We start from the raw sequence: 21,028 nt of genomic DNA, 5'->3' as shown, positions 1-21,028 counted from the left end.
TCTTAAAGGGTTAATTTCTAAAGACAAGTTCATAAACTTGGTTCCTATTCCCTTACGTTTAGAAGGTTGAGGGGTGACCTGACTGAGGTGTTTAAAATTATAAAGGAATTCAATAGGTCGATGCAAAGAAACTGTGGGGAGAAATTCATTAATGTAGTGCCGTTTCTGGCAGCATAGCGCAGAGTTACCTCGATTCCGCAGGGGCGGGCAATGCCGCCAGCCGCTACCGATACAGTCTACGTGGCATTCTTTATCATTGAAGCACTAGAAGTGGCGCTATGAAAATTAATTTCTCCCCCTATTTCCTCTGGTGGGAGAATCCAAAACAGCAGGGCAGGGCATAACCTTCAACATAGAGCTAGGCTATTTAGCACTGAAATCGGGAAGTACATTTTCACACAAAAAGTAGTGGCGATCTGAAACACACTCTCACAAAAGGCTGTTGATGTTGGGCCCATTAAAACTTTACAAACTGAGATCAATAGATTTTTGTTGGGTAAGGGTATCAAGGGATATGAAACAAAGACAGATAAATGGAATGAAGGTAAAGATCAGCCATGATCTGACTTAAGTGGCAGAACAGGCTCAACGGGCTGTGGTCTTCTCCTGTGTTCTTACATATGTGGTGAAATATCTCTTTTGTACTGACGAATTCTATTTTCATGGTCGCCACCTTACATTTGTATAGTACTCCAGGAATAGCTGTGAACTTTCCAAGTCCGAGAGGAAAGAAATAAAGGGAACTGGATGGAGAAGGAAGGAAGAGATCAAAGGCATTATTGAAGTGATGGGTTTTCAGGAGACTTTGCTGTCTCTCTGTACATTTCAAAGTGATTTTAGTAGGGAATTCTGGAGGTTAAGTCATAAAGATTGAAAGATCAGGCTCTGATAAGAGCAGAGAGGATGGGAGTCGAGCAGTAAGCAGATGTCAGAAGATGCAGGCTGGGATGATTACCCATTGAGGGATTTCATAGCGAGTGCAAGGATCTTGAACAAAAGGCAAGTACTGTAGTTGCTGGAAATCTGAAATAAGAGCAGAAAATGCTGGATATACACAACAGCCTAGGTATTACCTGTGGAGAGAGAAACACAGTTAAAGTTTCAGGTTGATGACCTTCCGAAAGGGGTCTCTCCACAGATGCCGCTTAACCTGCTAATTCTTTCCAGCATTTTCTATCTTTTATTACAAGAATATGAAGTTGACTTGATGGGGCATTGGGATCCGAAGAGTCTGGGAAAGGTTGCGAGGAGGACTGATGGCTATGTGCAGCAGGAGACTCGGGCTGTAGAGTTCTTGATTGACTGAAGTTTACAAAGGATGGACACAGAAAAATCAGCGTGGAGAAAATTTGAGAAGTCAATCCATGTGGTTGCAGACATAGATGAGGGTTTGGAGAGCAGTAGAGGGAACGAATTAGGGGCATACGCATAGGGAGTGGAAGAATGCATTCTTAGTAATGTACTAAACACGGGATAGAAAGTTGAACAAAATGGTCAGATTGAGCTCTATTGAGTGCAGCCTCAGCAACCAGCAACACATGGATTCCATCAAGAACTGAACAAAATAGCTTCAATTTTGTGAACATTCAGCAGTACAAAGTTATGACTCATAGAGGATGATGCCACATTTGTATATATTGTGGTAGTTTCCTCTCTGGGCACAATTGGTGATCCGGGTGCAAATTGTGCCCAAAATTGTGCTAGTTTTGTGAAGTGTTTTTTTTTCCTTGTGTTTTTTGCCAAACTCATTTGCAGATTGCCAAACGCACAATCTGCCATGAACCAACTCAATCATTCGTGAATGCAATTTAAAAACACATTTGCTTTAAAAAAAATTTCATACATATCTTTCAATGTGGTAACTTGGTAGTTTTATTAATGCAGCTGAAAATGGGGTTATCACAAAAAAGCATTTTAATCTGTATCTAGTCAACTACCTGTGAGCAACCCGATTTCAAATAACTGAAAAAGACTTTTACAAGAAGTTAAACAGGACTTTTTGCTAGTTATACTTTGTACTGTAGTCAGTTCCTTAGTAAATTAACAAAAATTGTATTCAAAAGCTTTTAAAATGTTCGTATTAGTGTCCTTGTAATGTAAATGTAATTTTAGAACCTCCTCAAAGGCCTGCAAATTACAATTAGTGGAAACTTCCATTGGTGATTAATTCAAGCTGGGGGTGTGGCCACTTTTGTGGATGGGCCTGGCCTTTACCATGGTTTATTTTAAACTAGCGCAAAAGATCATGGCTATTCCAGTTGCACTGGTTTTGCTGATTTCAGGCGAATTGCTTTAAAAAAAAAATGTGTAACTGAACAGAAACTCCAAGCCATTTTCCGTTAAGCATATGCTGCTTTTAGTAGTCCTGTATACAACTGAGTGATTTTGTTCTAAGTTTGAAGATAAATTTTTTTTTGTGTAGGATCATGTGGGAAAAAGCTCAATTATTTCATTTTCAAAATATTGATTTTTTTTTTAACAAACTTCAGTAATATAATGGGTATCCACTCAAAAGATAAACTGTCTTAGTTTATGCTGTGTAGTTTTAGAATGCTATATTGTATTTGTAAGGGGAGAGCCAACTGTGTAACAGCCCCGACAAACAAATTTATCTGCAGCACCTGTGGAAGAGCCTGTCACTCTAGAATTGGCCTTTATAGCCACTCCAGGCGCTGCTCCACACACCACTGACCACCTCCAGGCGCTTACCCATTGTCTCTCGAGATAAGGAGGCCAAAGAATAGTATTTGCTCAAATGTTGATCTTCACATCTGTGCCATTGATTGTTTTGCAGCAGCACAATTGCGCCACCTCTGGTTCATTCTCAACTCTCTTAATTTTGGAAAGCATTTTGTGTTTTTTTAGTTGTTTGAATTGTACCTCCTAATGTGAATCGAGCGATATAGGAAATAGATTTGAAACTTTCATGATCTGCCACTTTCTTTGCTTAAGGACTATGCAAATGATTGCATGAACTTTTGTTGCAGGCCAAGGAGCTACCAACATACAAGGACAATGATTTTATTAATGATGGGCAAAAAATTTACATTGATGAAAGTAACAAAAAGATGTTCCTTGAAAAACTCAAGAAAGATGTTGAGGTAAGAAAAGAAAATAAGGATTGTGTAATTGCAGTTAACTATTTTAGAGTGTTTCTGCTACTATGCTTTAAATACATGAGACCATACAATAGTAACATGCAGGAAAGACCAGGTGGTACATCAAGTTCATTCTATACATGATGCCTGGACCATTATTATTAAACACTGCCTCGTTCCACAGCCATATAATTTCTGGGGAGAAGGAAAAAAAAAACCCAGGGCCCATCAGAGAAAAATAACTTCAGAAAATTCCTCTCTGACCCTCTCAGGCACTTGAAACCAGTCCAGACCATGTGTACATGAACCTTTGGTCCATTTACCTTCTATATGATGTGATCCTGTGCCCTAGCCAAGAACTTGTCCAGCTCCTTCTTGAAAAAGTCAGTACAAAGCACACAAGTCAGCAACTCAGTTCCAGGACTCACCATTTTCTGAGAAAGGAGAAACCACCTAACATCTAATATATTCCTATTTTTGTGTAGCTTAAAGGTATGTCCCTAGCCCCTGGTCCCCCCCCCCCCCCCCCAGTCTGTCAAACTGAAATAATCTATCAACAGATTATTTTTTATTGGTTCCTGGGATGTGGGTGTCGCTTGCTAGGCCAGCATTTATTACCCATCCCCAATTGCCCTTGAGAAGGTGGTGGTGAGCTGCCTTCTTGAACCGCTGCAGTCTATGTGGGGTAGGTACACCCACAGTGCTGTTAGGAAGGGAGTTGCCGGATTTTGACTTTAAATACCTCTATCAGGTTGCCTCCAAGTCTACACCATTCTAAAGTAAATAGACCCAGTTCTTATAGCCTATTTGAGTAACTAAGTTTCTTTGAGCTCGGAATCATTCTTGTAGCTCTCCTCTGAATCATTTCTCGGAATTGTTCTTGTAGCTCTCCTCTGAAGCTTTTCCAAGTCCACTATATCACCCACTATGTGAGGAACCAAATCTGGGCACAGTGCTCCAGATGCAGTCGAACTAACAGCATGTATAATGACAGAATGGTTTCCTTTGATTTGCTGTGGTTCAATCAGTACAATCTGTTTGCTTTGGCTACAGCTTCTCTGCATTGGTCATGAACTTTCAGTGATCTGTGCGCAATAACATCTAGATCCTTTTCTCAACTGCTTTCAATATTGTTCCCAGTAAATGATATGTGTTGGTCTTATCTGCATGTATGATGATGCATTTTTATAAGTTAAATGCCATTTACCATTGTTTGACCCATTCCCCTATTGCATCTAAATCCTTTTGCAGAAGATTGTGCTCCTCCCTTCATAAATTTTCTGCAAGCTTACAGACCACACCGCTGACACCACTGACCATGACTACTTACCTTAAAAGAAAATATTTTTCTTGACATTCCCTACTCCTTTGAAGCCCATTGGGAACAATACAAGCAAAGACTGGCATATTCTTGGACAATTATATTTCTCTAACAATTTACATATTATCTTTTCTGCACATATGCTAAAATATTTTCCATGAGCAGAAGCAATCGGGTGATAAGACGCAATATATTATGGAACAAGTTTATTGATGCCTGAGTCTTTCTCTTTGAATCAGTAGTGCAGTTGATGTGGTCTACTTGGATTTTAGCAAGGCTTTTGACAAGGTCCCACATTGCAGACTGGTTAAAAAAATAAAATCCCATGGGATCCAGGGAAATGCAGCTAGGTGGATGCAAAATTGGCTCCGTGGCAAGAAACAAAGGGTAATTGTTGACGGGTGTTTTAGCGACTGAAGGGCTGTTTCCAGTGGCGTTCTGCAGGGCTCAGTACTGGTGCCCTGCTTTTTGTGGTATATATTAACGATTTGGACGTAAATGTAGGGGCATGATCAAGAAGTTTGCAGACGACACAAAGATTGGCCATGTGGTAGATAGCGAGGAGGATAGCTGTAGGCTGCAGGAAGATATTGATGATCTGGTCAGATGGGCAGAAAAGTGGCAAATGGAATTCAGCCTGGAGAAGTGTGAGGTGATGCATTTGGGGAGGTCAAACAAGGCAAAGAAATACACGATTAATGGGAAAATACTGAGAAGTGTAGAGGAAGTGAGGGCCCTTGGAGTGAATGTCTACAGATTCCTGAAGATAGTAGGACAGGTTGATAAGGTGTTAAGGCGTATGGAATCCTTCCCTTTATTAGCTGAGGTATAGAATATAGAGTCATAGAGTTGTACAGCATAGAAACAGGCCCTTCGGCCCACCGCGTCCATGCCGACCATAATGCCTATCTATACTAATCCCACCTGCCTGCATTAATTCCATATCCCTCTATGCCTTGCTCATTCAAGTACCTGTCCAGATGCCTCTTAAATGTTCCTGCCTCCACCACCTTCTCTGGCAGCTCATTCCAGATACCCGCTATTCTTTGTGTGAAAAACGTACCCCTTTGATCCCCTTTAAACCTCCTCTCTCTCACCTTAAATCTGTGCCCTCTAGTTTTAGTCACCCCGACCATGGGAAACAGACTCTGGCTATCTACCTTATCTATGCCTCTCATAATTTTATATACCTCGATCATGTTCCCGCTCAGCCTCCTTCTTCGCTCCAGGGAAAACAGACCCAGACTATCCAACCTCTCTTTATAACTGAAGCCCTCCAAACCAGGCAACATCCTTATGAATCTTTTCTGCACCCTCTCTAGCTTAATAACATCTTTCCTGTAATGCGGCGACCAGAACTGCACACAGTACTCCAGGTGCGGCCTAACCAACGTTAAGTACAACCGTAACATGACGTCCCAACTCTTGTACTCAATGCCCTGGCTGATGAAGGCTATACGCATTCTTCACCACCCTGTCTACCTGTGTTGCCACTTTCAGGGAACTATGTACTTGCACCCCAAGGTCTCTCTGCTCACCAACACTCGCCAGGGCCCTGCCATTCACTGTATATGTCCTACCCTGGTTTAACTTCACAAAATGCATCACTTCACACTTGTCTGCATTAAATTCCATTTGCCAATCCCAGTATAAGAGCAAGGAGGTTATGCTGGAACTGTATAAATCATTGGTTAGGCCACAACTTGAGTACTGTGTGTAGTTCTGGTCACCTCATTACAGAAAGGATGTAATTGCACTAGAGAGGGTACAAATTTACAAGGATGTTGCCAGGACTGGAAAAATGCAGCTGTGAGGAAAGATTGGATAGGCTGGGTTTGTTCTCCTTGGAACAGAGAAGGCTGAGTGGAGATCTGATTGAAATCTACAAATTTTTGAGGGCCTGGATAGAGTGGAGGTGAAGGGTCACCATAGCAGAGAGGTCATGGACGAGTGATTGTTGGAAAAATTAGTGGGGAGATGATGAACACCTTTTCACCCAGAGGGTGATGGGGGACTGGAACTCACTGCCTGAAAGGGTAGTTGAGGCAGAAACCCTCAACTCATTCAAAAGGAGTCTGGATATGCACCTTACGTGCTGTAATCTGCAGGGCTACGGACCAAATACTGGAAGGTGGATCAGTTTTCGGCCGGCATAGACATGATGGGCAAAGTGGCCCCTTTCTGTGCCTTAAACTTTCTATGATTCTATCTCAATTGCTTTATTTCTGTATGCCATGGTGCATATGCTGTCTGCTGTTTCTTTACTGTCGAAATGATTATAATCAGAGGCTAGAATATAAACACAAGTTTGTGACCTAGGAATAGTTCGGATATAATTTTTGGGCACCACTTTGCCCCCCATCTGCCCCTCTAGATTTGCTTCCAGTGTGATAGAAGGTGTCATCACTGGTCTTATGGGCTCTGGCGATCGCTGGCAACTGACTCCCATGACTTGTGATCAATGTCACAGGACTTCATGTCGTGTTTGCAGACGTCTTTAAAGCGGAGACATGGACGGCCGGTGGGTCTGATACCAGTGACGAGCTCGCTGTACAATGTCTCCTTGGGGATCCTGCCATCTTCCATGCAGCTCATATGGCCAAGCCATCTCAAGCGCCGCTGGCTCAGTAGGGTGTATATGCTGGGGATGTTGGCCGCCTCGAGGATTATAACCATTTTTAATATGGACTTTAATTAGCCATTTAGCTGGTGAAAAATGGAGGTAACCTTCAGCATAAACAAAGTGTAACCTGCTCAATTGCATTTAGAGCTGGCACCAATTCTCTCTTCTCTTGGCATTTCTTTGCGGACGAAGATTTTGGGAAGGTTGTACTGATCGGTTGCAGGCCCACTAGTGGCTAGTCAGGCCTATCCATGACCGGCAGATTCTCCCACAGCAAGTTCAAGTGACAGTGTAGTCGCTGCTGGGATCAATTGGATCTATCCTTCTCTTTTTCTCTTTCATGCTGGTTCTTCGCTCTGTAGACCTCCTGATGTAGCATCTCCAGGCATCACGATCTGTGGCCTGTGCTTCCCACTGGCGATGGTCAATGTGGCACGCAGAGAGGGACTTCTTCAGGGAGACCTTGAAACGTTTGCGTGGAGCCCCTCTGTTCCTTATAACAGTCGTCAGCTCTCCATACAACACAATGTGACCCGCCCAACACAGTTGGCTTTGCAGGAGGATGGCCTGGATGCTGGTGATGTTGGCTATTTCCAGAACTTCAATGTTTGTGATGCGGTCCTGCCTTTGGATCTTGAGGATGCTGCAGAGGCAGCGCTGATGGAAGTGCTCTCGAAGGTGTACATGATGGCAGTATAGGACCCACAACTCGGTGCCAAACAGAAGGATGGTGAGGACTATGGCTTTGTACACTTTGAGTTTGGTCTGTGCTCTGAGGCTGTGGTCGACCGAATGTACTGCTGGCTTTTGAAAGCCTGTTGTCCACTTCCTTGTCTATGGTGGCATCAAACAAGATGACTCTCTCCAAATAAGTAAATTGCTTGATGGCATTCAGCTCGGTTCCCTCGATGACAATGCTTGGTGGTCTGTATTCCTCTTGACGTGCAGGCTGATGCAGGACTTCAGTTTTCTTTAAACTGATTTTTAGTCCGAAGAGTTGTGCCACCTCGGAAAAACAATGTTGTTGTACATTGCAGGTCTGACTGACTGTGGGCCAAGAGAGCACAGTCATTGGCAAAAAGAAGTTCACGGATGAGTTTTTCTTGTGTCTTTGTGCGAGACTGAAGATGCCTGAGGTTGAAAAGGCCTCCATCAGTCCAGAAGCGTACATAAACTCCCTCCTTAAGGTCTTCTGTTGCCTGCTGCAGCATCATGCTGAAAAAGATGGTGAATAAGGTTGGGGCCAGCACACATCCCTGCTTCACGCCATTGGAGATTTGGAAGGGACTCGAGAGGTTGCTGTTTTGCTTGACTTGTCCAAATTGATTTTCATGAAACTGCTTCACTATGACCAGGAACCTGGGTGGTCATCCAAGCTTTTCAAGGGTTTTTCAAAGTCCATCTCTGCTCACAGTGTCGAATGCCTTGGTGCGGTCTAGGAAAGTGACGTACAGGCCTTTGTTTTGCTTACAACACTTTTCTTGTAATTGTCTGAGTGTAAATACCATGTCTGTGGTGCCTCTGTTTGCTCTGAAACCACACTGGCTCTCTGGGGGGTTTTTTAGAATTAGAATATTACAGCGCAGTACAGGCCCTTCGGCCCTCGATGTTGCGCCGACCTGTGAAACCATCTGACCTACACTATTCCATTTTCATCCATATGTCTATCCAATGACCACTTAAATGCCCTTAAAGTTGGCGAGTCTACTACTGTTGCAGGCAGGGCGTTCCACGCCCCTACTACTCTCTGAGTAAAGAAACTACCTCTAACATCTGTCCTATATCTATCACCCCTCAACTTAAAGCTATGTCCCCTCGTGTTTGCCATCACCATCCAAGGAAAAAGACTCTCACTATCCAGCCTATCTAACCCTCTGATTATCTTATATGTCTCTATTAAGTCACCTCTCCTCCTCCTCCTCTCCAACGAAAACAACCTCAAGTCCCTCAGCCTTTCCTCGTAAGACCTTCCCTCCATACCAGGCAACATCCTAGTAAATCTCCTCTGCACCCTTTCCATAGCTTCCACATCCTTCCTATAATGCGGTGACCAGAACTGCACGCAATACTCCAGGTGTGGTCTCACCAGAGTTTTGTACAGCTGCAGCATGACATCGTGGCTCCGAAACTCGATTCCCCCTACTAATAAAAGCTAACACACCATATGCCTTCTTAACAGCCCTATTAACCTGGGTAGCAACCTTCAGGGATTTATGCACCTGGACACCAAGATCTCTCTGTTCATCTACACCACCAAGAATCTTCCCATTAGCCCAGTACTCTGCATTCCTGTTACTCCTTCCAAAGTGAATCACCTCACACTTTTCCGCATTAAACTCCATTTGCCATCTCTCAGCCCAGCTCTGCAGCCTATCTATGTCCCTCTGTACCCTACAACATCCTTCGGCACTATCCACAACTCCACCGACCTTAGTGTCATCCGAAAATTAACTAACCCACCCTTCTACACCCTCTTCCAGGTCATTTATAAAAATGACAAACAGCAGTGGCCCCAAAACAGATCCTTGCGGTACACCACTAGTGACTAAACTCCAGGATGAACATTTGCCATCAACCACCACCCTCTGTCTTCTTTCAGCTAGCCAATTTCTGATCCAAAGCTCTAAATCACCTTCAACCCCATACTTCCGTATTTTCTGCAAGAGCCTACCATGGGGAACCTTATCAAACGCCTTACTGAAATCCATATACACCACATCCACTGCTTTACCCTCATCCACCTGTTTGGTCACCTTCTCGAAAAACTCAATAAGGTTTGTGAGGCACGACCTACCCGTCACAAAACCGTGCTGACTATCGCTAATGAACTTATTCTTTTCAAGATGATTATAAATCCTGTCTCTTATAACCTTTTCCAACATTTTACCCACAACCGAAGTAAGGCTCACAGGTCTATAATTACCAGGGCTGTCTCTACTCCCCTTCTTGAACAAGGGGACAACATTTGCTATCCTCCAGTCTTCCGGCACTATTCCTGTCGACAATGACGACATAAAGATCAAGGACAAAGGCTCTGCAATCTCCTCCCTAGCTTCCCAGAGAATCCTAGGATAAATCCCATCTGGCCCAGGGGACTTATCTATTTTCACACTTTCCAAAATTGATAACACCTCCTCCTTGTGAACCTCAATCCCATCTAGCCTAGTAGTCTGAATCTCAGTATTCTCCTCGACAACATTTTCTTTCTCTACTGTAAATACTGACGCAAAATATTCATTTAACACTTCCCCTATCTCCTCTGATTCCACACACAACTTCCCACTACTATCCTTGATTGGCCCTGTTCTAACTCTTATCATTCTTTTATTCCTGATATACCTATAGAAAGCCTTAGGGTTTTCCCTGATCCTATCCGCCAATGACTTCTCGTGTCCTCTCCTTGCTCTTCTTAGCTCTCCCTTTAGATCCTTCCTGGCTAGCTTGTAACTCTCAAGCGCCCTAACTGAGCCTTCACATCTCATCCTAACATAAGCCGCCTTCTTCCTCTTGACAAGCGCTTCAACTTCTTTAGTAAACCACGGCTCCCTCGCTCGACAACTTCCTCCCTGCCTCACAGGTACATACTTATCAAGGACACGCAGTAGCTGCTCTTTGAATAAGCTCCACATTTCGATTGTTCCCATCCCCTGCAGTTTCCTTCCCCATCCTACGCATCCTAAATCTTGCCTAATCGCATCATAATTTCCTTTCCCACTGCTATAATTCTTGCCCTGCGGTTTCTACCTGTCCCTGCCCATCGCTAAGGTAAACCTAACCGAATTGTGATCACGATCACCAAAGTGCTCACCTACATCTAAATCTAACACCTGGCCGGGTTCATTACCCAGTACCAAATCCAATGTGGCATCGCCCCTAGTTGGCCTGTCTACATACTGTCAGAAAACCCTCCTGCACACACTGGACAAAAACTGACCCATCTAAAGTACTCGAACTATAGTATTTCCAGTCAATATTTGGAAAGTTAAAGTCCCCCATAACAACTACCCTGTTACTCTCGCCCCTGTCGAGAATCATCTTCGCTATCCTTTCCTCTACATCTCTGGAACTATTTGGAGGTCTATAAAAGACTCCCAACAGGGTGACCTCACCTCTCCTGTTTCTAACCTCGGCCCATACTACCTCAGTAGACGAGTCCTCAAACGTCCTTTCTGTCGCTGTAATACTCTCCTTGATTAACAATGCCACACCCCCCCCCTCTTTTACCATCTTCTCTGTTCTTACTGAAACATCTAAATCCCGGAACCTGCAACATCCATTCCTGCCCCTGCTCTACCCATGTCTCCGAAATGGCCACTACATCGCGATCCCAGGTACCAACCCATGCTGCAAGCTCACCCACCTTATTCCGGATGCTCCTGGCGTTGAAGTAGACACACTTTAAACCAGGTTCTTGCTTGCCAGTGCCCTCTTGCGTCCTTGTAACCTTATCCCTGACCTCACTACTCTCAACATCCTGTACACTGGAACTACAATTTAGGTTCCCATCCCCCTGCTGAATTAGTTTAAACCCCCCCGAAGAGCACTAACAAATCTCCCCCCCAGGATATTGGTACCCCTCTGGTTCAGGTGAAGACCATCCTGTTTGTAGAGGTCCCACCTACCCCAGAAAGAGCCCCAGTTATCCAGGAAACCAAAACCCTCCCTCCTACACCATCCCTGCAGCCACGTGTTCAACTCCTCTCTCTCCCTATTCCTCGCTTCGCTATCACGTGGCACGGGCAACAACCCAGAGATAACAACTCTGTTTGTTCTCGCTCTAAGCTTCCACCCTAGCTCCCTGAATTTCTGTCTTAAATCCCCATCTCTCTTCCTACCTATGTCGTTGGTGCCTATGTGGACCACGACTTGGGGCTGCTCCCCCTCCCCCTTAAGGATCCCAAAAACACGATCTGAGACATCACGAACCCTGGCATCCGGGAGGCAACATACCAACCGTGAGTCTCTCTCGTTCCCACAGAACCTCCTATCTGTTCCCCTAATTATGGAGTCCCCAATGACTAATGCTCTGCTCCTCTTCCCCTTTCCCTTCTGAGCAACAGGGACAGACTCTGTGCCAGATACCTGTACCCCATTGCTTACCCCTGGTAAGTCGTCCCCCGCAACAGTATCCAAAACAGTATACCTGTTGTTGAGGGAAACGGCCACAGGGGATCTCTGCACTGCCTGCTGGTTCCCTCTCCTTCCCCTGACGGTAACCCATCTACCTACTTCTTTTACCTGAGGTGTGACTACCTCCCCATAACTCCTCTCAATAACCCCCTCCGCCTCCCGAATGATCCGAAATTCATCCAGCTCCAGTTCCCTAACGCGGTTCTCGAGGAGCTGGAGTTGGGTGCACTTCCCGCAGATGCAGTCAGCAGGGACACTCTTGGCGACCCTTACCTCCCACATTCCGCAGGAGGAACATACAACTGCCTTAACTTCCATTCCCACTATTCTAAATTCCCAACAAATCTACTGAAAAACCAAAAAAAAAATGTCAGAACTTGTTAGGTTAGCAATCCAACGGACAGAACTTCTTAAATTTCTTCTGCAATGGAAGGCACAAGTCTGTTCGGAAGTATTCTAGCCAGGATCTTCCCAGCAATAGAAAGGAGGGTGATCCCACAGTAGTTGGAGCAGTCTGATTTTTCTCATTTGTTTCTCTTCTGCATTTACTTAAGTTCATTCTGCATTATAACCATTTTTAATATGGACTTTAATTAGCCATTTAGCCAGTGAAAAATGGAGGTAAGCTTCAGCATAAACAAAGTGTAATCTGTTCAACTGCATTTAGAGCTGGCACCAATTCTCTCTTTCAATGAACTGTAAAATACCAAAGTACAAATTAAATGTGTGTTGTGACATGTGGTTTTTATGATGACTATTGATCTGTGGCACTTGTGGGATTTTAAATAAATGGCTAACTCATTGGAAATAAACAAAATTCCAATGCACATTCAAAATGCAAATGAATCATATTGTGGCTTTGCATTTTTACAAAAGATTTTGGGCAGATGCAACTTCAGAGCATAAGAAAAATAAGGAATGAGCGAAAAGTCATCTGGCTATTGAAGCTCATTCCTCTGGTATATTAACTGCCTCATTATGGCATCTGAAAATTATAGCTGTTTGATGTACTTCCACTAGATGCAATTTACTCAGTAATCCAGCACTGAAGGAGACACGATCATTAATCATTATGTGAGAATCATCAAATGAGGTTCATCACATCTTGAGAATGTAGAACACACTGTCAGTTTCTTCTGCATTGACATTTGTCTGCACAATATTAAAATCCTTCATAAAATGAAAACCTTATGTTATGAATAATGGTAATTTTGGTATTGTGAACCACATAAATTATGGTCTTAAATTGATTTAAACCCATCAATTAAAAGCACTGCTTTGAAATCACTTGTTAGGTTTCTGTTATATTCTCCATGTAATGAGAATTGAATTCCTTTTATATATAAGTTTAAGAAATAAGTGCGCACATTTTATGCACAAATTATTTTAGAACGTTCAAAGTATATGTTACATCAGGTTACTGTTGTATGATTGCCTTTAAGAGTGATGTCCTTTGAGATTTTAGTATGCTAATGAGCTAAGTACCAGGCTGTAGTCATGCGACTCATGAGCCAGCGTCACTCTGCAACTGTAACAGCCAGAGTAAGATTCTTTAAATAGTTAGCTCTGTACTGTACATAATAGCTCAGCAGTTGATAAACCTGTTTGCGATCTTCAACCAACTGAACTCCACGCATCTCATTTATGTTGCATCAGACAACATAAAGAACCAATTACATGGTGGCAGCTGTGGTGAGAAGACAAAGTCTAAGTTGAAGACCACAGGAAAACAACTTTAAAAATGACCCCTTCCTACAGCCACTAGAGAGTAAGTTTAAAAAAAATACTGGCTCAAAACAGTGGGGAAAAAAGGAACTTGCCTCAAGCTGTAGATGACAGAGCACAGAACGACAGGCTGCAAGTAAATCGGGTGAGTCATTGTACCGACGGTCGAGGGATGCTGGCTTAAAAGAAAAACAAGCTTTGAAATCATTAAAAAGCTGATTTTTTCTTTCCAGAGCCTTTGCAAAAAAAAAAAGACCCCACTCCTCTCTCTGGCTCGACGCCATCAAAGGGGACATCCCATTGCAAAAGCGCGGGAAACCCCCAATCACTGCTCAGCTTCATCCACGCAGGCAATGTTTTTTAAATAATCGCATTAAACCACTCAAGCGTGAATAAGAGCTTCCATTCACAAAGCCACAGCTATAAAAAATACCATTAAACCACTCGAACGTGAAGAACATAAACTCTAGCAAAAAAAGCCATTGAACTGCCTAGTGAACAGCTGTGTAACAGACCAGCTTAAGTGCTGAAAGCAAGATAAACCGAGCACTTTGAAACACCTGCTCCTCTCCATCAAAGTAGCTACTCTGAATAACAGAGTTTCTTAAAAGGGAAACAGCACTGAGTCATAGAACAAGTCTTAAAGCAAGTTTTAAAACAAAAGAACAGCAGGAAGATGGATACCAAATTTCTCAGCATGAACTGGAAGGTCACGGATATCCTATCCGAGTTCAAACAGTATCTGCAAGCACGAGATGCAGCCAAACGTATCGGTGTGATAACCAAGTCGAAAAGAGCAAGCAAGCCATGTGGTAAGTATGGTTGGTCCCACTCACTGCAAAGTTGTTGTGCATTTCAAGACCTGTGTAAGGCGTACAGTGCAAAAGGATACTGGGCCCGCCTATGCAACAAATCTGGCCCCAAAGATGCAGCCAGAAGTCACAGTAGGATAAAATCAAACAAACAGACATGGCAACAACAGCAAGGAAAGTACCAGAAACCTGCATAAACGCAAGCCGCTACACGAAGTCCACAGTGAAAGAGACCTGAGACCAGACTCAACAAGAAATAATTCTCAGTGAAAAGGTGAACAGGCATTGCACATGGTGAACCTGACACATCATGTAGATGAAGTCAAACAAATGGAAGCTTTTGCCATCATTAACATCACATGCCCAAGAAAGCTGGCAAACATACACTCGCTTAAATTGACACTGGAGCTAGTGCAAATATCCTACCAGTCCGAATCCTGAAGAATATGTACCGGAGTCATTGGAAATCAATGATACAACTGACAACTACAAAGTTATCCGCATACAATGGATCACCCATCCTTTGCAGTGGCACACGAGGAATTAATAATGGAAAAGGTTGACAGGAAATGCATGCACATGTATGATATTTATTTTAGATAATAGTTTTTATGTATGGTATGTATTTATATACAAAATGATTCCTGACAATGCAGCCGGCCGCTGACGTCATCAGGCTGCTCCAAGATGAGCACATGGGCTCCTGCTCTCTGCGCGTGCGCAGCGTTCCGATTTGCCAGGACTGTTTAGCGCATGCGCCAACAACGTCATCACGTAACATGTACATCTTCGTGCAACGCACCTGGTTGGCTCCGCTCCGCCCCCACCCCGCCGCGCTCTCTGGCCGCTCTGCCCCCCCACGACTCTCACCCCTCCCCTCCCCAACTACTCCGCCGCTCTCTCTCGCACCCCCCCCCCCCTCCCACCGCGCCGCTCTCTCCGGCCATTCCACTCTCTTTCCACCCCCCCCCCCAAACACCTCCGGCCACTCCGCTCCCCCCCACCCCGCCACTCTCTTCGGCCGCTCCACTCCACCTCCATCCTGCCACTCTCTTCGGCCGCTCCGATCCCCCCTCACCCCGCCGGTCTCTCCCCCACCCTACCCCGCCGGTCTCTCCCCCACCCTACCCCGCCGGTCTCTCCCCCACCCCGCCTCTTCCCCCGCCCCCGGCTCTCCCCCGCCTCCCGCTGTCTCCCCCAATCCCTCCAGACGCTAGCTCAAGGCGGCGCCGCTTCCCTCCTCTCTGCCACATGCTCCTACATCACCTTCTTAGGGCGGTGCGGTGCGGGAAGGAAGCAGGAGGCAGAGAGCGAGGGGCCAGAGCGGAATGGCACTGAAAACAATTAGAATTCTGCAGCACTGTCAGAGGTGCTGTACTTTCGATTTCTATTGCGTGCTGCCATAGGTTTGCTTTGTCATTCTGTGATTATTTGAGCAGCGCCATGTTTAGTCCTGGCAGCTGCCTTAACGTCGCAGACTGTGACGTTTAAGTGGAACAGGCTGAATTTGCGCATGTGCCAGTACAGCGCCACCTAGTGGTTGCATTGTCAGCAAATGTAGCCATTTATATATCCTCGTATATGCTGCTTGTGAAAATGTAGGCATGCATTTCCTATCTAGTGCATTTCAAATGCCCATCACACTACAAAGGTAACATACTCCCAAATGGAAATTTCTTGCAAAGTCACCGCCATTCCCCCACTTCCCCCAATCATGTAACCAAGGTAGCAATTTGGAATGTACAGGCAAAGTCTCCAATCAAAGAAAATATCAGAGGTTCTTCAATTGACTCTAAGCTCACACATTTGTATCAATTAGACTATTGTAGCCTTAAAGGGAGACATCACAGCACTTATAACAGCAGAATAAATTGTGTTTTTATATGCTTCAGTGTTTCTGTCTTTATAAATCGTGCATCTGACTTTCTGCAAGTATGACCATGGAACCCCTGTAATTTCACCAAAACTTGATTCTATGATTCTATACCTATGCACTTCAGAATCACAGAGTAATACAATGCATTAAAGACACCTGACCTGTCAACCTAATCCCATTTGCCAGCATTTGGCCCATAGCCTTGAATGTTATGATGTGCCAAGTGCTCATCCAGGTACTTTTTAAAGGATGTGAGGCAACCTGCCTCTACCACCCTCAGGCAGGGCATTCCAGACCGTCACCACCCTCTGGGTAAAATATTTCTTCCTCAAATCCCCCTTAAACCTCCTGACCCTCACCTTAAACTTGTGTCCCCTCGTAACTGACCCTTCAACTAAGGGGAACAGCTGCTCCCTATCCACCTTGTCCATGCCCCTCATAATCTTGTACACCTCAATCAGGTCACCCCTCAGTCTTCTCTGCTCCAGCGAAAACAACCCAAGCCTATCCAACCTCTCTTCATAGCTTAAATGTTCCATCCCAGGCAACATCCTGGTGAATTGCCTCTGCACCCCCTCCAGTGCAATCATATCCTTCCTATAATGTGGCGACCAGAATTGCATACAGTACTCCAGCTGTGGCCTTACCAAAGTTCTATACAACTCCAACATGACCTCCCTGCTTTTGTAATCTATGCCTCGATTGATAAAGGCAAGTGTCCCATATGCCTTTTTCACCACCCTATTAACCTGCCCTTCTGCCTTCAGAGATCTATGGACAAACACGCCAAAGTCCCTTTGTTCCTCGGAACTTCCCAGTGTCAGGACATTCATTGAATACTTCCATGTCACATTACTCCTTCTGAAGTGTATCACCTTACACTTTTCAGGGTTAAATTCCATCTGCCACTTTTCTGCCCATTTGACCATCCCGTCTATATCTTCCTGTAACCCAAGACACTCAACCTCACTGTTAACCACTCGGCCAATTTTAGTGTCATCCGCGAACTTACTGATCCTAACCCCACATAGTCACCTTTGTCGTTTATATAAATGACAAACAATAGGGGACCCAGCACAGATCCCTGTGGTACGCCACTGGACACTGGCTTCCAGTCACTAAAACAGCCGTCTGTCATCACTCTCTGTCTTCTACAGCTAAGCCAACTTTAAATCCACCTTATCAAGTTACCTTGTATCCCATGTGCATTTGCTTTCTTGATAAGTCTCCCATGTGGGACCTTGTCAAAGGCTTTGCTGAAATCCATGTAAACTACATCAACTGCACTACCCTCATCTACACACCTGGTCACATGCTCAAAAAATTCAATCAAATTTGTTAGGCATGACCTCCCTCTGACAAAGCCATGCTGACTATTCCTAATCAAATTTTGCCTCTCCAAGTGGAGATAGATTCTCTCCTTCAGAATTTTCTCCAATAGTTTCCCTACCACTGACGTGAGACTCACTGGTCTGTAGTTCCCCAGCTTATCTCTACAACCTTTCTTTAAATAGTGGAACCACATTAGCTGTTCTCCAGTCCTCTGGCACCTCCCCCGTGGCCAGAGAGGAATTAAAACGTCCTTTCTATTGTACTCCAGGTGCCCATCACACATTGTCAATTGCAAATCTCTGTGCTGTACTTTTTATGTTTTACATAATTTTCTTTCGGAAGAGAAAATACAGATGCCACAATATATACAGCCCCCATTAGCCCTGAATGAAACCCCATTGTTTATCTAATCAACTAGAAATTATAACCTTAAAGGGACATACACCTATAATTTAGCAGAAGATTATTACATTGTTTTTTACATTGTAATGTTAGTCCTGTTCTGGAAGCAAACCAGGCCAGTAATTTTTTTATTCATTTATGGGATGTGGGCAGTGCTGGCAAGGCCAGCATTTATTGCCCATCTCTAATTGCCCTTGAGAAGGTGGTTCGTATTCATACATATAGAAATATCTTCTAATCCACCTTGGATGTGGGCGTGGTGCCAGAGAACTGGAGAGTTGCAAATGTTGCAGCCCTATTCAGTAAAGGGGAATGTAATAAACCAGGTATAACTGACCAGTCATAATGTTGGGGGTGGGGAAACTTGTAGAAATGATAATCTGGGACAAAATTAATTGATAGTTGGAACAACATGAGTTAATCAATGACAGCCAGCACAAATTTGTTAAAGGCAAATAGTGTTTGACTAACTTGATTCCATTTTTTGCATGTAGTAATGGAGAAGGTTCTTGAGGATCGTGTGATTGATGTGTATATGGATTTTCAAAAGGAGTTTGATAAAGTACCACCTAATAAACTTGTAAACAAAATTGAAGCCCATGAGATTAAAGGGACAACATGGATATGAAATTGGCTACGCTACAGAAAGCAGAGTATAGTGGTAAATGGACATGGGCATAATTTCAATGTTTGCAATTGACAAATTGAGAAGTTATACACAGTGAGGAGATGGTAGCAAACTTCAGGAGGACATAGAGTGGTGAAATGGGCAGATGCAGATGAAATTTAATGCAGAGAAGTGAGAAACGTGCGGTTTGAAAAGGATGAGGAGAGCCAATATAAATTAAATGTTACAGTTGTAAAAGGGGGTGCAGGAACAGAGAGACCTGGGGGTTTGTGTACAAAAATCTTTGAAGGTGTCAAGACAAGTTGATAAGGATGTTTTTGAGAAAAAGCATACAGGATCCTTGGCTTTGTAATAGAGGCATTGGGTACAAAAGCAAGGAAGTTATGCTAAACATTTATAAATCACTGGTTAGGGCTCAGCTGGAGGATCATGTCCAATTCTGGATACCACACTTTAGAAAGCACTTGGATAGGGTGCAGAGGAGATTTACTAGAATGGTACCAGGGGTGAAGGAGATGAGAAGCTGGGAATGTTCTCCTTACTGAGAAAACTGGGGAAATTTAATTGAGGCAGTAAAAATCATGAAGGATTTTGATAGAGTAGATAAAGAGAAACTGATCCCATTGGCTGAATGGTCAGTAACCAGAAGACATACAGTTAAGGTAATTGGTAAAAGAGGCAGAGGTGAGATGAGAAATTATTTTTACGCAGCGATTTATTATGAATGTACTGCCTGAAAGTGTAGCGGAGGAAGATTCAGTAGTAATTTTCAAAAGGGAATTGGATGCATACTTAAAGGAGAGAAATATGCAGGTCTTTGGGGAAACAGCAGGGGAGTGGAACTAATTGGTAGCTCTTTCAAAAACTCAGCACAGGCATGATGGATTGAATGGCCACTTTCTGTACTGCAAGATTCTGTGGGCTGGACTTTGTTGCACAGGCGGGGCTTCTGGCGCCAGGCAAAAAAGGCAAAGGGAACCCCGCCTCGGCCTTTCGGAGCACCCCCAGTGCGATTTTTTTTTTTTTAATTCTTTCATGGCATGTGGGTGTTACTGGCAAGGCCAGCATCTGTTGCCCATCCCTGATTGCCCTTTGAACTGAGGGGTTTTCTAGGCCATTTCAGAGGGCAGTTAAGAGTCAATCACATTGCTGTGGGTCTGGAGTCACATGTAGGTCAGACCAGGTAAGGACAGCAGATTTCCCTCCCTAAAGGACATTAGTGAATCAGATGGGTTTTTACAACAATCGATTGTTTCTTGGTACCATTACTGAGACTAGCTTTCAATTCCAGGTTTTTATTAATTAATTGAATTTAAATTCCACCAGCTGCTGGTATCCCGCCTCCAAGAGCTGCCAGCCAATCATGGGGCCGGCAGCTCAGTAGTGCAGGCAGCGCCACCAGGAATGGTGGCCATTGCCAGTGCTGCAAGGGGCCTCGAACCCAGGCCCAGCGCTGGAGCCCGAATCCAAGGTGAGTGAGCGGGGTCGCTGGGGCCAGTCTGGCAGGCCCCGGTGGGAGGGGGGAGGGAAGAGTGGGTATTTAGTGTAGAGGGAGGGGGGTTAACAGAGGTGCAGTTTATCTCAGCAGAGACCCTCTGTGGGCCACACATAGTCCAGGGAGGAGGCCACCCCTCACCCCCATCAAGCCCACAGGGAGATCGCCTCGTTTTACTGGGCAACCTCTCTGAATGCGGAGGTTCCACCACCGCCCCCCCCCCCCCCGCCGCTGCTTAAATCCCAGCAACGGCAGGAAGAGGCCCTTTAGTGGCCGGTAATAGACCACTTAAGGGTCTCGTGACCTCTTGTCGGGAAGGCTGTCTTCGGCTTTTCCTGCCCTCGACAAAATTGCGTTGCAGTGGTGAGGCGACGGGACCTCCACGTCCCCCCACCTCCCTTCACAATTCTATGGGGCCTCCCTGCCTCTGAACCGTTGCCGGAGGCCCATAAAATTCAGTCCTATGATCCTAATTGTAAAAATCCTTTTTAAAAAAGTTTATTTCATAACTGCACTTACTACACTTACAACTGTACTATTCTGTTTAGTTGGTTGTAACTTACTTTTCTCTGGGTATCTGGGTCAA

The 21,028-nt window shown here is 44.5% G+C and overlaps 1 protein-coding gene across 4 annotated transcripts in view; it reads left to right on the top strand.

The window, feature by feature from the left end:
* The window catches only part of pip4k2aa (phosphatidylinositol-5-phosphate 4-kinase, type II, alpha a), a 282,211-nt gene that overhangs the window by 241,547 nt on the left and 19,636 nt on the right, over positions 1–21,028 (top strand). For all 4 annotated transcript variants that reach the window (XM_068013719.1, XM_068013720.1, XM_068013718.1 and 1 more), the window contains one exon: positions 2,988–3,101. In XM_068013719.1, the coding sequence (XP_067869820.1) occupies positions 2,988–3,101 (114 nt within the window). The remainder of the gene's footprint in view (positions 1–2,987; positions 3,102–21,028) is intronic.

The sequence above is a fragment of the Heterodontus francisci genome, chromosome 2 (assembly GCF_036365525.1).
Source record: "Heterodontus francisci isolate sHetFra1 chromosome 2, sHetFra1.hap1, whole genome shotgun sequence".
NCBI classification, from domain to species: Eukaryota; Metazoa; Chordata; class Chondrichthyes; order Heterodontiformes; family Heterodontidae; genus Heterodontus; species Heterodontus francisci.
The sequence above is the reverse complement of the archived record's forward strand: the minus strand, read 5'-3'. Positions and strand labels throughout refer to the sequence as shown.